The following is a 19860-nucleotide window of genomic DNA, read 5'->3' on the forward strand; positions in this document are numbered from 1 at the left end:
TGCAAATTATTATATACCAGAGTATCAAGACACAGAAAACAAGCAAACATCAGAGGAGTGGACGATGAAACATCTTCACGTGAAGCTGGATATCTGACACCTTCCTGGAGGTTAATAAAATATCTTGAAGGGACATGAAACCTGAAGAACAGGAAGTGCAACGACCAAAGAAACCGGATCTCATACTGCATATTCATTTACATTATTAACTGGAAGGAAACCGAAAACCCACTTCTGTGTTTTAGCCTGAAAAAGGTGATTTGTTGGTCATTACTTAAAACTGCTAATCCAGAGTTGTTAAAAAAAAACAACTTCATATTGTTCTGATTTACTCGAAACTCTCTGACCTCATGTTCGGTAACATTTATTCACATAGCTGAGCTCCACCCAAATCAGCTGACTCAGCTTCTTTTATGACAATAACAAACTGATACTCATTTGATACTCTGTGCTTGTTTCTGAATGCAATTTTCAATATTGATGGTTGATTTAATTAATAAAATCCAGTGTCTCCCTTCGATCGGGAATACACACGAAGGAAACACATCTAAGCTTAAACCTCGTACATGACTGGACCCTGTGTGAAACTGGAGGGCTTTTAATTTGAAAAGTCAGGTGTAACTTTGATCTCTCAGTGACAGATTCACTTCATAGCTCCGCCCCCTCTGTTGCGGTCCAGCTGAAAATATTGTATTTATGTCATTTATACCTAATTTCTGAGCAGCCGTTTGTTTCCAGCTCAGTGTGAGAGTCTCTGCTGTGTTTCTGTCCTCTGATCTCTGTGTGTCTCTGTGGGCGGAGCTCCACCTCTGCTGTGTTTCAACCTCCACAAGACCGAACTGCTCTTCCTTCCAGAGAAAGACTCTCCCACCCTCGACCTGACTACTACCTTCAACAACTCTGTTATCCCGACCCTGACTGATAAGAACCTCGGAGACACTCCACAGTCAACTCTCTCTTACTGCCAACATCACTGCAACAACACGTTCCTGTAGATACATGCTGCACAACATCAGGAGAATACGTCCTCTTCTCACTCAGAAGGAGGTGCAGGCTCTGGTCCAGGCTCTGGTCCAGGTTCTCTACATCCAGGACATGGTCCAACCCTTCATCCCAGCCCCTCCCTCCACTCTGTTTCTACCAATCAGCTTGTTGCTCCTCACTGAGTTAAACACTCTACTAAATCACGTCTGTTTGCTGTCCTGGCTCCTAAATGGTAGAATGAGCTCCACCGACATCAGGAAGCAGAAACTCTGAACATCTTCCACCACAAACTAAAAACACACCTCTTCCTCCTTTACCTTGAACAGTAGAACTTTAGTATCTTAAAATAGAACTTACTGATAGAACTTTGTAGTTTGGCTTTCTGGAAGAAATTGTATTTTCTTGATTCTTGTTGTTCTGGTTTTGAACCCTCATGGTTGAAATGAACTGATTGTAAGTCGTTGGATAAAAGAGTCAGATAAATGAAATGTATTGTAATGTAATGTTTTAGTTTAATTATTCTATTTTATTTTATTCTATTTATTGTATATACTGTGCATTTTTATATTTAATATTTTACTGTTGTTTTATTGCTTTCCTGCACCTATAATTAATAAAGTAACTATCTATCTATCCATCCATCCATCTTTCTATCTTTCTATCTATCTATCTGTCCTCTGATCTGTCAAAATCAGACTTTCTAAATGCAAACTTTTTAAATCTTTCCCTGTAATCTGTTGTTCCTCATCACAATTAACAGTTTACAGTAATGGTAACGTCTTGTTTGAAGATGAATGTTCGCAGTATATTTTGTCGAGTTGTGGTTGCAGAAATAAAATATAAATATATATATAGGGTTAGACTATATATATATATATATATACACACATATATAGTCTAACCCTAACCCTATAAATATATATATATAAATAATCTTCATCTGATGAGGAAATGAAAAGATTTGAGGCGTTGATACAGAAAGTCTTCAGCGTAGAGAAAGAGTGAAGTGCAGCAGATAAAAGATGAGTGTTATCCATCAACAACATTACAACACTGACCTGACTCCGTTTGTGGGTTGAGTATAAATATAAAACTATAAACTATGACTCATAAACTGAAACTGACACAGAGATGTCGTCACACACACACACACACACACACACACACACACACACACACACACACACACACACACACACACACACACACACACACACACACACACACACACACACACACACACACACACACACACACACCCAGCAGCTGAGTGAGTGTGGCAGTGTAATGAGGCGTGTGAGCGGACCCTCGTACCACCACACTCAGCTGGAACTGTAATTAGGAGGGTGAACAGGAGTTTAACTGTGTTAGTCCTGCGGTGTAAACGGTTGCAGAGCTGAGTGGGATTTTAATATCAAACACAACATTGGTTGGAGGAGACAGACCAGTTTAAACTGTCCAGCTGCTGCGAGTGTGAAATCTGTCAAGGAACATGTTCATCACGTCTGTCTGACTCACGTTAGTACAATACTACGTCCCGCCCACCGATAGCTGTAACCTGACTGCACCACAGGCCTGTCAATCACTCGCTGGTATTGCAGCTGAAGACACTTCTGGATCAGAACCATTTTACAGACCTGAAGCTACGAACACTTTTATATCCAGTCTGTAGTTTTATATCCAGTCTGTCGTTTTATATCCAGTCTGTCGTTTTATATCCAGTCTGTGGTTTTATATCCAGTCTGTAGTTTTATATCCAGTCTGTCGTTTTATATCCAGTCTGTGGTTTTATATCCAGTCTGTAGTTTTATATCCAGTCTGTAGTTTTATATCCAGTCTGTCGTTTTATATCCAGTCTGTGGTTTTATATCCAGTCTGTCGTTTTATATCCAGTCTGTCGTTTTATATCCAGTCTGTCGTTTTATATCCAGTCTGTGGTTTTATATCCAGTCTGTAGTTTTATATCCAGTCTGTGGTTTTATATCCAGTCTGTGGTTTTATATCCAGTCTGTCGTTTTATATCCAGTCTGTAGTTTTATATCCAGTCTGTAGTTTTATATCCAGTCTGTAGTTTTATATCCAGTCTGTGGTTTTATATCCAGTCTGTAGTTTTATATCCAGTCTGTGGTTTTATATCCAGTCTGTAGTTTTATATCCAGTCTGTCGTTTTATATCCAGTCTGTGGTTTTATATCCAGTCTGTAGTTTTATATCCAGTCTGTCGTTTTATATCCAGCCTGTAGTTTTATATCCAGTCTGTCGTTTTATATCCAGTCTGTCGTTTTATATCCAGTCTGTGGTTTTATATCCAGTCTGTCGTTTTATATCCAGTCTGTCGTTTTATATCCAGTCTGTGGTTTTATATCCAGTCTGTCGTTTTATATCCAGTCTGTCGTTTTATATCCAGTCTGTGGTTTTATATCCAGTCTGTAGTTTTATATCCAGTCTGTCGTTTTATATCCAGTCTGTGGTTTTATATCCAGTCTGTCGTTTTATATCCAGTCTGTAGTTTTATACCCAGTCTGTAGTTTTAGATCCAGTCTGTAGTTTTAGATCCAGTCTGTAGTTTTAGATCCAGTCTGTAGTTTTAAATCCAGTCTGTAGTTTTATACCCAGTCTGTAGTTTTATACCCAGTCTGAGTCGGACCAGGCTGTCATTCGAAGTGTTTCTTGTAAAAATAAAAACAGACAGAAGGCCAAGAGGAACCTTTTCAGAGGGAAACATGCAGTCACACACAGTTCTCTGAACCACTGAAGTGTTTCTGCGCTCCTAAGAGCTCATTAGTATGCGAGAGGCTGGAGGCATTCATCTCCAGAGGTGTGACAGGCGGCAGAGTTGCCATGGTGTCTGTCAGCATGTTAAGCTGACTGGGATCAGCCAACCATCAAAGTCATTTCAGGGATTAAGATGTGACGGGGAGATACAGGACAGCTTCCAGCTGACAGTCCTCTCTTGTTTCAAGGCTTTGAGCAGGTTGGTGGTAGTTTATAGATTTAAGAGGCAGATCTGAGGGAACATCCTCACATTCACTGTCAGGAAGTCCTTAAAGTCTTCTCTGGATGATCATTTCAATGGCTTGTTGAGAAAACTGTTTTAGTCTCAGTGAAAAGGACAGACTCCATTAAATCATCATCACGTGTTTGTGTCAGATCAGAAACATGATGTAAGGAGGAGCTGGCCGTACCTTTCCCAGAAGGCTGTGGGAGAACGAAGCCCGGCAGCAGGAAGGGGGCTCCGGTGGTGAGGCCGGCGGGTTTCAGCTCCGTCACCCCGTACGTGGACAGACACGTCACCAGGTTGACCAGGTCCTTCAGAGCGTCTCTGGGTTCGTCCTCCTTGGCCTGTTCCAGTCTGCAGACGGACAGAAGAAGAAGAACCGGCGTGAACTTTGGTGAACTCACTGAGAGCGGCGAGCTGCAGGGACGAGGACGTGGTCGGACCTGAGCGTGAGGTCGCAGAGGAAGGCGTAACCCTGACACATCCGGAAGTCGTCCAGCAGCGTCTGGGACACATCGCTGGAGTCCTTCAGGAAGCAGGACAGACCGGCGAACATCTCCACGATCTCCAGAGGCGAAAGGTCATCTGACTGCTGCATGTTCTGGACACACGTGGAAAGGCATTCCTTCTCTGGAAACAAGGAGGGGGGGGAGGGGTCAGAGGTCAGAGGTGAAGAAAGAGAAGGTGTGACAGAATGTATGAAATGACAGAACAAACATCAGGTGGAAAACAAGTCCTACGAGCTCAGAGGGAAACTTTAAGAGTCTTTTGCACTGCTCAGTGCTGCAGGTGCATGATGGGAAAACACAGATCAGCAGCTGTACTTCCTCAGAAACGAGTTCCCTCTCCAAGTCAAAGTCAACCTGCCTGAAAACAAGCTGAAACTCAGACGTTTTTTGATTTTGATTTTATACACTTTATTAATCCCCGAGGGGAAATGTCTTCACTACAGCAGGGGGGCTCTCAGGGGGGAGATGCTGCAGCAGGCTGCCACTAGCGCAGCGCCAGGTAACCTGACCTGAGGTGCATGTTTTTGGATGATGGGAGGAAGCCGGAGAACCCGGAGAGAACCCACGCAAGCACAGGGAGAACATGCAAACTCCACACAGAAAGGCCCAGGACCGGATTCGAACCCGGAACCTTTTTGCTGTGAGGTGACAGTGCTAACCACTGCACCACCGTGACGCCCTGACCTCATAAACACGCAGACCCTTTCTGATGGGAACAATAACAAGCCAGCATCTTTCTTACTGTTGCCGTGGCAACAAGGGACTCTGTATCCCATATCTGATAGATGTATAGCAGCTTTACAAACTATATAATCATCTTTTCTGTCGTCCGTTTACATTTTGGAGCTAAAGCTCTTGAAATCTACATTTTCCTGCAGGAACACGAAGAGGAACATCTTCCCTGAAGTTCTGACACTTCACACACCAACTGAAAGGAGAGAAAACGGTACAATAACTCGTCATCATTAACACCGTTGCACTGTTTTTACTTTAGTTAATTTTTTTATATTTACACCTTTACTACCTCTATTTTTATTCTGTAATTTGTATTGCTTTTGCCGTATCTTCCATGCTGCTGTAAGAAAGAAATGTTCCCTTGCGGGATCAATAGAGTATGACCGAAAAATGACCAAATGGGAAATATTGATATTCTAGTGCCCAAAAAAATGATCCAATCCCTGATGTTCCTTGTCTGGAGAAGAGCTGTTAGGATCCCTGATGTTCCCTGAACATGTGGACTCGCTCACTAACACTAACTATGGAGTGACTTCTTCACAGAACACCAGAGAAACAAACCTCTCATCTGATACACTGACAATATTCATTTGATTCATTTGATGTCATTTTTCCTTTATTTGTTTACGTAATGCTTCATTATTTTCTTCCTCACTCTTATTTATCAGTATTATTATCACCAGTCTGTCCTGTTTCCTGTTATGACGAGGAAAGCCAATGTTCTTTTGCGACTACTATTATCAATTATTTTAATTTACCTATTTATCATAAAAATGTCGTTATTGCCTATTTCATGTTTTTTTTTATTGTCTTTTGTTTTGTTTTCGTTTTATTTTTCCCCTTTCTTTAAATTATTACTGCTTGTTGGTGTACAAGTGTTGGAGTACTCTGTTACTCATTGCATTGTTCATATCAAGTCTAATTTATAGTGTCACTTGTCATTTCTTGCTTCACCAAATAATAATAATAATAATAACAACAATAGACTAAAAGCTTGGTTCAGTGCGAACCGTTCTCCAGTTGTGTTTACGTCAAACACTCCTGAGAGGTTTAAAATCAAAGGATCCATCTGCAGTAATAATGAAGGCACGACGCCATTTTCTGAGCTGATACTTTAATAATGATCATAATCATGATGAGAGTCATTTTAAAAACATCGTGTTTCATAACAAACTGACATGCTGACGCTGCATGTGAAGAGACTCGTACTCACCATGTATGTATTTGACCACGTTGACACTGAGGCCGTGTCTGGAGATGGTGGTGAGCACCTCCCCGGCGCTCCTCCTCCAGGGCAGGTTATGGGGGGGGCACCAGGAGGTGATGGCGCTGAACAGCAGCTGGAGGTCGTCCTTCTGCGCCAGCTCCTCCGCCGGAGACACGAAGGTGCAGAGCTTCACCAAGATCTGCAACAGCGGAGAGGAGAGGAGAGGAGAGGAGAGGAGAGGAGAGGAGAGGAGAGGAGAGGAGAGGAGAGGAGAGGAGAGGAGAGGAGAGGAGAGGAGAGGAGAGGAGAGGAGAGGAGAGGAGAGGAGAGGACGCGAGGTTGTTGAAAATCAGCTGCTGGATTAAAGAGGCGAGCCGAGTCTCCGTCATGGAGACGTGTGTGAAAATATAAGATTCAATATCACATATCAGGAAGACTTTCCCATCATCTAGTGAGAAATCCATTAATCTCTACAGCAGAACACTGATGGATTTAAAGTATTAAATTAAATCAATAAGCGTCGTATTTAAAGAAGTATTGATTCTCCACATGGTGAACAAGTATTACAGTTCTGCTGAATCAACAACAAATCACTGAGATGTGTTTATTCTGCAGAAGCAAAATATGGTTTTCTACAAAATTATAAAGTCCTTTCTCTTTTTTTGTTTATTAAATGAGTTATTTAAGAACAAAGTTCATGTGTAGAAGCAGAAAGTGAATAAAACTCTTCACCTGGACGAAGACTTTCTGAAGCAGCGCCCGGCGGTCAGCCAGCGGCAGCTCGGGCTGGGTGTGGCCCTGGCCCGGGGTCTTCTCCTGGGTGGGCGGAGCCTGTGGGGGCGGAGGGGCGGGGCCTACGGGAGCCTCAGGCATGTGGGGCAGGTCGAAGAACAGGTAGAGACATTTGACCAGCGTGGAGGGAACGGACATGGTCGTCATGCAGTCCACCGTTTTCTGTCGGGGAGGGTGGACAATTATTAATCACTAAATACGGAAGTTATTTTAAAACACGGAGCTCAAACAACATATGGAGACTCAGAAACAACAGTTGGAGATCCTCCACTGTAGATGTATTTATGCAGCGACCGACTGTGCTGTGAAAATCAACAGATGATAAATGTGTAGCTGAACAACAGCAGGCGAGCTCAGCTGGTTTCTACTGCACAAATATACACCGAAATCTTTTTGTTTGTTTGGTATTCGGCGGTTCTGTTAACTTCTGATTTGTGGTCGAGTTTCTGTGAAGAAAAAAAAGGGTCTCAGGTGTGTGTGCATTGTGTTTCCCACTGTGTGTGTGTGTGTGTGTGTGTGTGTGTGTGTGTGTGTGTGTGTGTGTGTGTGTGTGTGTGTGTGTGTGTGTGTGTGTGTGTGTGTGTGTGTGTGTGTGTGTGTGTGTGTGTGTGTGTGTGTGTGTGTGTGTGTGTGTGCACGTTGCTTTAATAGATTTGTGTTTCTCTCCTCTGGTGTCTCAGACAGTAAACCGAAGACTCTCCCATAAACCTGACGTCACCTTTCCCCTCCTCCTCCCTCCATCCTCCTCCATTCTTTCTCCTCCTCCTCCTCCTCCTCCATCTGCTCCATCCTCCTCCATCTTCGATGAAGCAGCTTTGTGTTTCTACCTCCAATGGCCTCTTTTTATTTTTGTAAGATGCCCTTCACGCTCTGCAGTCCCAGTGTGCTCGTCTCTCTGACACAGACACAGAAGTGCTTTCTTGACATATTTCTGCTCTCAGTCTCCGTGTGTGTCTTTTTCCACACACACACACACACACACACACACACACACACACACACACACACACACACACACACACACACACACACACACACACAGCAAATGTCTTTGTGTCTCTTGACTGTTCACAGTAACCTTGACCGTACGTCTGTAAGAGCCTGTAAACACACACACCTCTCTGGTTGGCTGAACACCAACCATCATCCATCAGTGAGGTCAACCAACAGTGATGTCATCAACCATCAGTGATGTCATCATCCATCAGTGATGTCATCAACCAACAGTGATGTCATCAACCAACAGTGAGGTCAACCAACAGTGATGTCATCAACCATCAGTGAGGTCAACCAACAGTGATGTCATCAACCATCAGTGATGTCATCGTTGGTTTGTGAACGTTATGAATCCTCCAGTTCAGATTCTGTCCGTCACCATCTTTACTAGTTCGGAGCGGTTCGGAGCAGGAAGTGACCATATTTGGACGAGCTGGGGGAGGAGCCAGAGGTGGATCTGACCGATCTGATCGGAAACCTGACGATACTACGTCCCGCCCACCGATAGCTGTAACCTGACTGGACCACAGGCCTGTCAATCAAACAGACACGCCCCCAAAAACAGGTCTTCTTGAATCTTCTTTTCTAATGAATGAGGGATTATTTTCAGATGGACCTCCAGAAAACTAAGAAGAAGGAGTGACTTTAGCTAACAACACCGAGATAACTGATGGACACATTTTATTCACTTTGGATTTGATGAGAGAAGTTGAATGGGAGTCTATGGAGCCGGAGGCTTTTTGGAGCCGACCTCTAGTGGCACTCGCTGGTATTGCAGCTGAAGACACTTCTGGATCAGAACCATTTTACAGACCTGAAGCTACGAACTCTTTTATATCCAGTCTGTAGTTTTATCTCCGGTCTGTAGTTTTATATCCAGTCTGTGGTTTTATATCCAGTCTGCGGTTTTATATCCAGTCTGCAGTTTTATATCCAGTCTGTAGTTTTATATCCAGTCTGCAGTTTTATATCCAGTCTGTAGTTTTATATCCAGTCTGTGGTTTTATATCCAGTCTGTAGTTTTATATCCAGTCTGTAGTTTTATATCCAGTCTGTAGTTTTATATCCAGTCTGTGGTTTTATATCCAGTCTGTAGTTTTATATCCAGTCTGTGGTTTTATATCCAGTCTGTAGTTTTATATCCAGTCTGTGGTTTTATATCCAGTCTGTAGTTTTATATCCAGTCTGTAATTTTATATCCAGTCTGTAGTTTTATATCCAGTCTGTAGTTTGTATGCAGCTCTGGCTCTATAAAAGGTAAACAAAGTGGTTCGGATCAAGACAAACAACACGATTCCAGCCAATCAGCAGCAGGAGGTCTTCAAGCTCGTACAAAGGACAGGAGAAAGAGGAAACGAGGGGAAAAGGGTCAGAGGCAGCATGTCACATGCTAATGTGCACCGTGGAGGAGGAAGAAGAGGAGGAGGAGGAGGAGAAGGTCAGAGGAAGGAGCTGCGAGCGCTGAGCGGCAGGAAGACTATTTCTGCCCGGCAGGTGGAACATGAGATCACGCTCTGTGAACTCCGTGTTCCTGCACCACATGTGATGGTGAACACGGCAGAGTCACACTGTTATAACAAAGAACTCAGTCGACAAACAAAGTTTTAGTTCCTGACAGTAGAAGATTTGTTGTCTGCATGTGTGCGTTGATAAATGTGTTTATTTTTACAAAGTGACAGTGAACATCCCCCGAGGCCTTCAGCCCTCAGCTACACCGTCTCCAACACACGGCAGCAGAAAGAACAAAAAACTGAACTCTATTTCAGTTGCTGTCACTGAATGTTGACAGTGAGTCTGTGTTCCTGACAGGAATGAGCCACTTAAAGAAAAGACAAAGAGCAGGTTGATCACATGCAGACGGAGAGAGGAAGTGTTGAACAGCAGCGGCGGTGGATTTCTGGTGTGCAGCCGAGCAGGAAGAGCAGCCAGCCGGCTGACAGCAGCCAGCGCTCCCCGCAAGACCTGCACAAGACCTGCACAAGACCTGCACAAGACCTGCACAAGACCTGCACAAGACCTGCACAAGACCTGCACAAGACCTGCAGAGGAATGCAGGCCGCAGAGTTCACAACATGTCTGCTGGCTTCAGAGACACAAACAGCAGCTTCAGGTCCAGTCTGAGCGCTTTGAACCGGGAGGAGCTGCCAGGATTTAAACATGATGAGGGGAAGTGAGGCGAGACACCAAAATCTCATTTTTAAATGGAGATCACTGGAGGGAAGTTTAAAAATGTGACAGTGATGTTATTCATGTGATACACCAAAGCATCAGAAGAGAAGACATTTTAATCTTGTGATCTCAACAATTCAAGCAAACTGAAGCAAACTCAGCAATATTTGCAGGAGCTTGCAATTTAAAAAAAAAAATCCTGCCTCAAAAAACGTCGTCATCAGAATCGTTGCTGAAAGTTTTAACGACATAAAGTAAATCTTTTTAAACAAAACTCTCTTCATTACCAACAAGAACTCCTCATTTCAACCAGAAAGTCTCTGCTGCTGTTTTCATCTCCAAATAAAACTCTGTTCACTGGAGGAACAGGAACAAGAGGAGAAACAGGAAGTGACGGGGTTTGTGGGAAATGTGTTCTTCACATTAAAATGATGATTAAATGTTTGTGATCAAAGGAAGTGATTCCATATTACTGGATGTTAAATGAGTTTTCTCCACACGTCCAGTTGTCAGAGACGTCTCTTTGTTGGTTTCATCCAGCAGGTCTATGTGTTGAATGAACATGAATTAAACAGCATCTAAAGCTCTTATTTTGACTTTTTTTTTTTTTCCTGTTACATCTACATCCACATGTCTGATGACAATTCTTCCAAAGACACACTCATGATGATCACACACACACACACACACACACACACACACACACACACACACACACACACACACACACACACACACACACACACACACACACACACACACGTTGAGCCGTGTGTTTCCACCCACCTGTCCGGAGGAGGCCAACAGGTTGATGGTGGTCAGAAGCATCCAGCCGCGACTCGCCTCCTCGCTCTGGTTCACCTCCAGGAACTGAACGATGGCTCGACTGGCAGCCTCTGGGGGGGAGAGAGAGAGAGAGAGAGAGAGAGAGAGAGAGAGAGAGAGAGAGAGAGAGAGAGAGAGAGACACACACACACGCACACGCACACGCAGACATTAGTTGGCATAAATCAGGGAGGATGTCCACCAGGTCCGGGACGTGTCCACTTGTGTGCTGATTGTCCACTCCACGTTAACTCACATATGTCCATTTCTGTGATGTATTTTCCCACACGGACAAATAAAGTTGGTCTTCTATTCTGTTAAAAGGCTTTATATAACATTTCACTGGATGTGTGCATGTTTTGTGGAAGAGTGAGGAAATGGGGTTCTCGTGAATAATTTAAACATCTGGCCCACAGGAGTGAAAGAACCCAGATGGACAGACACACATCTGTCTCACATGTTGCTGCAGCATCCAGTGGACCCTTAAACCATTTAATGAACCACCTGTGAATGGATCCTGCACACCATCACTATCAGAGGGATCCAGATGTTCTAATGTAAATCTGTCTGGTGAAAATGTTTCAGAGTGAAAGTCTGACTGATCAGACGGAGTGAGTCAGTTAGGAGGATGATGGAGAGCTGATGAAGATGGAGGTCTGGCCACCAGCTGGAGGAGTGTGTGTGTGTGTGTGTGTGTCCTGGTTTTATAATGTTATTAAATAAAGTGGCGGTGATTCACCCTGAAACATTCATCCAGCCTCACACTGTGTTCTCAGTGAAAACGCTCCGCTGGATGAAGATATGTTAACGAGGGAGGAGCCGATGGAGGAAACAACAGGTTGAAGCAGAGTAAGGAGCTGTAACCTCTCGGCTGAAGATACGTCGCTCGTCTGTTCGAGGCCTTCATGAACACGATCCTGACACGTTTACTGGGACGATACTCGTCAGCAGTACGTTCTCCGTCTGATCTCCAGCGGACGCATCGTCAGAGTCTCAGTGAGGAAACAGAGCTGCAGAGATGCTGCACCTCTCCTCTCGTCACATTAAACACGTGCTGCAGCCATCCTTTTTGCAGAATGACCTCCATAGCACCAAATAACAAACCATCTTTTTCCTGCACAAAATATTTGCTGCAACTTCATGACAAAAACTGAACTGCTGGCATGAAGATGTTCCCTTTAATGGTGGTGAAGTGGGTGGAAGGACTCACCTGTGGATTTATTGGAGGCTCTCCGTCGGATCTCCGTCACCATCAGGCGGGACACCTGGGTGGTGAACTGCAGCAGGTCGGAGAACTTCTCCGTCATGCTGCTGGGCGGAGCGTTCCCGAACACCTGCAGCAGCAAAACCAGGAAGTTACAAAGAGAAACTGAAGTTCAACAAGAACCGATGAAGGAGAACGACTGAACAACAAAACATCGGAGTCCAAGAGGAGGTGTTCATTTATTGGAAATAAACGGTTGATTATTGGCTGAGAGCCTGCAGGTCGTCACGGTTACAGCTGGTGGGGACACACACCTGGCACCTCCTTCTTCTACAGGCTTAGGTCAAAGATGAATTACTCTTCATTCAACAGAGGCTCATCATGCGTTTGTTTATCCGAGAGGAAAGGGGGGAAGCTATCTGACTAAAAATGAATTTCACATTGTCTTATATTTTAAAAATATGCTGTGTAACAAAACCATACACATCATAAAACAGTGAACAGGTCAAATAAGGCTCATATGGATTTAAACTGTGATTTTCTCTGCAGCCAGCTGAGATGGAGGAAACTGTATTTTATATTTTGTATTTCTAAATGCAGGAAAATTACTGGCCAGTATCTGTTCCACATGCAGTCAGTGTACATACAGGAAGACGAGGCATCCGTATCTGGAGATTAAATTACATCTTCCTTAACAATATTTAAATGCTACACATGTACACGTCATTGTATTCCCATCATTTGAATGTGATTAATCTAATTTTGTAAATCCAGTTTCCTTGATTATTTTTACTTATGATACTTTTAGCGGATTACGGTGACACTATTTTATATATTTGTTTCCTCGGGTATCATTCAGGATTTTTACTCATAATTGAACATGTTTCACTGTTATTTCTGACTGAGTTTTCATGTTTTAAATGCTACTTTTACGAAAGCAAAAAATCAGACCAGTATCAAAAACATTTTCAGAAAGTTTCATGTGTAAAGATTATACGATTACACGCATTCCTAAAATCATAAACCGTATCGATCACTGAAAAACAAACCGATCTGAACAGACATTTACAATCTGTCAAAGAAAAAGTCCTGTTTAAAATAAAGCTGCTGCAGTCTGCTGATCAACCATGTTGATTAATATACAGAACATGACGCAACGTTTTTATTTCTCTTCGACTCTTTCCTTCGGGCAAAAGATGTGGATCGTACTCGGCTCCTGGCCGCCTCCCTCTGGAGGTTTTCTGGACCCGCTCAACTGGCAGGAGACCTCGGAGAAGACCCAGAACATCTGGAGGATCATATCTTGAAGATGACATTATCACACTTTTTTTTAATGCACCATCGTTATTTCATCTAAAAAAAAAGTTAGGATCCAAAACTGTTCAATCTTGTCACATCTTTCTGTTACGTCTTTATTTTTTGTACCAAATTATGGAGCGTCGTATCGCTCAGAGTCTCAGTGGGTATCGGTACTGCTCACTCTTTTTATACAGTAAACCAGAAATTTACATTTTTAAATCACAGTCAGATGAGTTCATGTCAATTAAATGATAAATAAAATATCTGAGCTACTTTAAGGCAACAAATAAACTTCAGAGACATAACATTGATTGTTAAAATCCACGGATGGACCAACAACTAATAAACCGATGCGTTTGTTGTGCAACAGACACGTTGATGTGATGAAAGAACAGAAGATGAAGAGGTGGAATCACGTCTCCGTTCCTGCAGGTTGACCTGAGGACTCACAGAAACGCCACGTCAGCATCTTTTCATCCACCAACACACCACTTCAGCTTCTCTCATATGAAGTCCATTAAAACCAGGACAAGCTGTTCCCTGAAGGCATCTCAGCATCACTCGCTGCTGATCGGTTCAACGATGCTGAAGCAGTGAAACCGAAGCAGAATCATTTCTCAGGATGACAGAAGTGTGATGTGTGATAGTTGTAGATCAGCTGACTGAGACATGTGATGAGGAGATTAAAGATGTGATGATTCAGACATCCTGTTTACTGTTCCCACCTTCAACCAACATGGATTATGGAGAGAGAAGCAGCTCCTGTCTGACGGGGATCCTTCTCATCATAGCATAAACAGGCTCAAACTCGTTTATTACAGCTTTCATATTTATATTAACATTTAGAGTTATTTGTAGTCATTAATTGGTGAAATATTCTGTGGAGTTCAAACAGCGTTGCAGTAAATCATCTCTCATTGGTTGATTCAGGTCACATGAACACTGAAAAACGATTTAAATTCATCAATAGAATGTCAATAGAAAGAGAAATCTAGCCGATGGAACAAATAACAAAAAGAAATGTTTACTCTGAGATGAGGCGCTGCCGCTATTATATGATCCTTAGTTCCCCTTTTTCTGTCTTCTTTTGTTTTGCTGTTTTGTTTTGTTTGTTTTTTGTTGTTGTTGTTGTTGTTGTTTGTAATCCTTCTCTAAGGTGTATCTTTGTTCTATTCTTTCATTTTAATTTGTTGAAACAGTTGGAAAAATGTGATTTTTTTTTTAATGTATAAGTTGTTGAAACTGAAATAAAAACTACGTAAAAAAACAAACATCATTTCAATAATTGTGAAAAAAAAAACAGCTTTGTATCTCACAGGATGTAAACAAAGTGAAACCCGAGTTCCTCTGATCTGATCTGATTTCTAGCTGCAGGGAGACTCACCCTGTTAAAAACAGGAAGCATCATGTAGAGCTTCTCCTCCTGCTCCTTCTGGGTCATGTGACGAGGAGGGTGGCACAGCTCGGAGAAGAGGCGGCGCAGGTGCATCAGGCCCAGCGCGTTGTCCTGAGGGCTGCACTCCTCCTGCCGCGGCCGCCCCATGATCCTCTTCACCATGTTCATCTTCAGCGGCTTCGTCAGGGCAAACGCAGCCCTGCAGAGGGGAGAGAGGAGGTCAAAGGTCAAACTCAGGACCTCAACATCCTGCTGGCGGATGAACGTTTATCCTGCAAGTCAGGAATGAGGACCGAAAGAGGTCAAACACTGAAAGTTGTCACTCCACACTTCCATATTGTACGTTAATACAGCTGATTGTCTTCAGGCATTTCAAAAGTCTGACTTCTTTTGATTAATATAAAAAAAGAGTTTTATAGAAAAACTTTCACAGTGCAGTTATAAACTATAAAACAACTCTGGTATCTGTATCAAAACAACAAATAAAGCACAGGACAAGGGTGGATGAGTAAGTGGAGAGACTGCTCCTGTGGCGCGTGAACAGTGCACGCAGCAGGATGGAGGGAGAACCATGATGAGGAAGTGGTACAAATGTTGTTGCTCGGTCATCATCAGTTCTGAGTTACACACGATCTCCGAGCCAGAAAATGAGCAGAGAAACATCAGATTTTGGGTCAAACTCTGGAAATGTTCAACAGAGACCATTGAAATGTTCAGAAAGTCTCCGGTGATGAAGCGGTGAGCCGGCCGACGTGTTCTGACTGACTTCCTCCTGCTCAGCAGCAATCTCAGAACGTATTGATCCAGCTGTGTATATATAGCCAGACATATTGACTCCATTAACAGCACTGTAAATACGTAGCATGAACACAAGTAACCATCAAACACCAACATGTTTTTTAGGGTCTCTAAAGAACATTAATGATGTTCTGCCCTCACACGGTGTCTCTGAGGAGGTGCAGCATGTTAGGAGTCATCCAGGCACTCCTCAATCATAACTCTCAATCTAATCAAATCAATCACTACAGTTGAACAGGTAAGATGGAGTGAAACCAAGTATCATCCATCAGTGATGTCATCAACCATCAGTGATGTCATCGTTGGTTTGTGAACGTTATGAATCCTCCAGTTCAGATTCTGTCCGTCACCATCTTTGCTAGTTCGGAGCGGTTTGGAGCAGGAAGTGACCATATTTGGACGAGCTGGGGGAGGAGCCAGAGGTGGATCTGACCGATCTGATTGGAAACCTGACGATACTACGTCCCGCCCACCGATAGCTGAAACCTGACTGCACCACAGGCCTGTCAATCAAACAGACACGCCCCCAAAAACAGGTCTTCTTGAATCTTCTTTTCTAATGAATGAGGGATTATTTTCAGATGGACCTCCAGAAAACGAGTAAGAAGGAGTGACTTTAGCTAACATTTCATATACACTGCTCCAAAAAATAAAGGGAACACTTAAACACATCAATGTAACTCCAGTCAATCCCACTTCTGTGAAATCAAGCTGTCCAGTTCGGATCAACACTGATTGAGGATCAGTTTCACCTGCTGTTGTACAAATGGAACAAACAGGTGGAAATGAGGCAATTATCCAGACAACCCTATAAAGGAACGGTTCTGCAGGTGGTGGCCACAGACCGTTTCTCTGTCCTCGTCCTTTCTGGATGATTGTTGGTCCCTCTTGCATTTTGCCAGTGTCCTCACCACTAGAGGGAGCATGAGGTGTCTCCAACCCACAGAAGTTGTTCAGGTAGTGCAGCTCATCCAGGATGGCACATCAATGCACGCTGTGGCAAGAAGGTTTGCTGTCAGCACAGTGTCAAGAGGACGGAGGACATACTGGGAGACGGGCCGGTCCACCAGGAGACGTGGAGGGGGCCGTAGGAGGACAACAACCCGGCAGCGGGACCGCTATCTGCTCCTTTGTGTAAGGAGGAGCAGGAGGAGCGCTGCCAGAGCCCTACAAAATGACCTCCAGCAGGCCACTAATGTGCATGTTTCTGCTCAAACTGTCAGAAACAGACTCCATGAGGACGGTACGAGGACCCGACGTCCACAAGTGGGGTCTGTGCTCACAGCCCAACACCGTGCGGGGCGATCGGACTTTACCGGAGAACACCGAGATCGGCAGCTTCTCCGTCGGCGCCCGGTGGTCTTCACGGACGAGAGCAGGTTCACACTGAGCACATGTGACAGACGTGACGGAGTCTGGAGACGCCGTGGAGAACGTTCTGCTGCCTGCAACATCCTCCAGCGGGACCGGTTCGGCGGCGGGTCAGCGACGGTCTGGGGAGGCGTTTCTTCGGAGGGCAGCGCAGCCCTCCGTGTGCTAGCCAGAGGTACCCTGACTGCCATTAGGTCCCGGGATGAGATCCTCAGACCCGTTGAAGACCATCTGCTGGTGCAGCGGGTCCTGGGTTCTTCTGATGCAGGACAATGCTCGGCCTCATGTGGCTGGAGTGTGTCAACAGTTCCTGCACGATGAAGGCATCGACGCTACGGACCGGCCCGCCCGTCCCCCAGACCTGAATCCAATCCAGCACATCCGGGACATTGCGTCTCGTTCCGTCCGCCGACGCCACGTCCACCGCAGACTGTCCGGGAGTGGACCGATGCTTTGATCCGGGTCTGGGAGGAGATCCCTCAGGAGAACATCCGTGGTCTCATCAGGAGCATGCCCAGGCGTTGTAGGGAGTGATACAGGCACGTGGAGGACACACACACTACTGAGACTCATTTGGACTTGTCTTCAGGAATCTCCACAGAAGTTGGATCAGCCTGTGATCTGATCTTTCCACTTTTATTTGGAGTATGATTCTGAATCCAGACCTCCATGGATAATGATTCTGATTTCCATTGATCATTCTGATGTTATTTTGTTCTCAACACATTCCACTATGTAATGAATCAAGATTTGAACTGGAATATTTCATTCATTGAGATCTGGGATGTGTTGTTTAAGTGTTCCCTTTATTTTTTTGGAACAGTGTATATCATCTGATTGAGCTCTGGTGAACTGTCTTCTTGTCTCAACAGAAAACTAAAACCCAAAGCTTGCTTATCACTTGGACCTGGTTTCATAACTGAGAACTAACAGGTAGCAGAAACATGAATAAACCAACAACCATAACTGATATTAATTTTGCATCTCTCCTCCCATGAGAATGGCTGATATATATTTAGCTGCTTGTTCCACATGTCAGCTTCTCTCCAGACTAGTTGAGACGGTTGCTAGGAGATGTGACAGAACTGCAAAGCCCACATACAACACAGATGATAAGAACAGCATCCACACAGACACAAGAGCTTCCTCCTCCTTAAAGGAGCAGCAGGAGCCTCACAGGACGCACGGCATCATGGGAAAAGGAGGCCAACACTGAGGTCAGCCGTCCACGGGGACAATGAGGAGACATGACAGTTCACCATGCAGCTCCTCTTCCTCACTGCAGACATTCACACAACCGGCGCCGTCTTCAGTTGCAACTAGAAGCAGTAAATATAACGTACAACCAGGTTTGCTTGTGTCTGAGTCAGCAGTGACGTCGAAGGGAATACCTGAGCATTAGGATGCTCTTGGCTCCGCCTCCAAACAGAAAAACATGGTACCTGAAATTTTAAACTGGCTCCAACACAAACCAGTGGGTTCATCACACCTCGTCCGTCTTTGCAGTTAGTCTATGGTTTTACTTAAATAACATTTCTGTTTAATGTTTAGTGAACATTGCAGGTCATCTTCCAGGCAGGATGTTTTTACTTAGAAACAGCTGAGCAGAGATGAGGTGCTGGATGCATGATGTCTCTTCCTTCACTGTGAAGTCCGTTCTCCGTGTGGTTTAAAGTTCCATATTATACCTGTAAAGGTTGATCATTGGATCAGGATTCAAGCTATTTGTGATGTCACAAATCCTGCTCGTATGCCCGCCCCTTCAAATCCAACTTTCAGTGAGGTCAGAGAAACGTTCTCAGCAGGTGAAAGAGGAAACCGCTTTCTGGTTTTAACCTCTCGGCATCATCGTGCAGCTCAAACCTCCAACAGGAGGACCAGGAAGGAAACGGACGCCTTTCAGATCAGCATCGTGCTCCCTCTCAGGCCGGACTCACTGAGGTCTCTAATAAACGTACTAAATTGTGTGTTTGCATATTTATTTTGCAGGTGAGTAACTGTGTCTGATATCAGGCGCAAAGTGCTGTTTAAAAGAGGTGTTTGTGTGTTCAAGTGATTCCAGCCATGAAAAAACAAAACGACCGCGAAAGGAAAAGGACAATTTTATCCCATTGAAATGAAGAAATATAAATATAACAAGAACAAAACTAAGATATCAGAAAAAAGAAAAACAAATTGGCATATTAATAAAACGTTCAAGTAGAAACGAACAATATTACACACGCATTCAAGCAAACATGCAAAACGGACAACGTGTGTTAAACTGCTCATTTTAAAGACACAATCCTCGCTGCACATCATTAGCAGATCAGCTGGGACACTTTTTGAGTCCTTTTTTATTTATTTGTTTAAAGGAGAACTGGAAGAGGACCCGTCCTCCATGTAGGTGTGAGGGGTCCAGTGTGTTATCACGTTAGTTTCAGGGGATAATACACTGAGGAAAACTTCATTATGAAAACTATATTCCATGTCTGACCACAGATGCTCCTCAATCCTCCACCAGGAGCCTTTCAGTCCTGAAACCTCAGAGGTATTTTCTACTCCATCTCCTGACCGGCCGGCCGGCCTCGAGGTGACG

At 44.0% G+C, this 19860-nt stretch overlaps 1 protein-coding gene across 6 annotated transcripts in view; it reads right to left on the bottom strand.

Annotated features, from left to right (window-relative positions):
* Positions 1-19860, bottom strand: part of wdfy3 (WD repeat and FYVE domain containing 3) — a 110310-nt gene that overhangs the window by 74877 nt on the left and 15573 nt on the right. For all 6 annotated transcript variants that reach the window (XM_069718776.1, XM_069718774.1, XM_069718777.1 and 3 more), the window contains exons 2-8: positions 15102-15312; positions 12425-12548; positions 11176-11285; positions 7165-7386; positions 6439-6631; positions 4425-4611; positions 4169-4335 (exon numbers count right to left, since the gene is read on the bottom strand). In XM_069718776.1, the coding sequence (XP_069574877.1) occupies positions 4169-4335; positions 4425-4611; positions 6439-6631; positions 7165-7386; positions 11176-11285; positions 12425-12548; positions 15102-15281 (1183 nt within the window). In that variant the 5' untranslated portion in view covers positions 15282-15312. The remainder of the gene's footprint in view (positions 1-4168; positions 4336-4424; positions 4612-6438; positions 6632-7164; positions 7387-11175; positions 11286-12424; positions 12549-15101; positions 15313-19860) is intronic.

This window comes from Brachyistius frenatus, unplaced genomic scaffold, assembly GCF_029030835.1.
Source record: "Brachyistius frenatus isolate BFR_SWC_R1_liver_20210118 unplaced genomic scaffold, ASM2903083v1 Contig_199, whole genome shotgun sequence".
NCBI lineage: Eukaryota > Metazoa > Chordata > Actinopteri > Embiotocidae > Brachyistius > Brachyistius frenatus.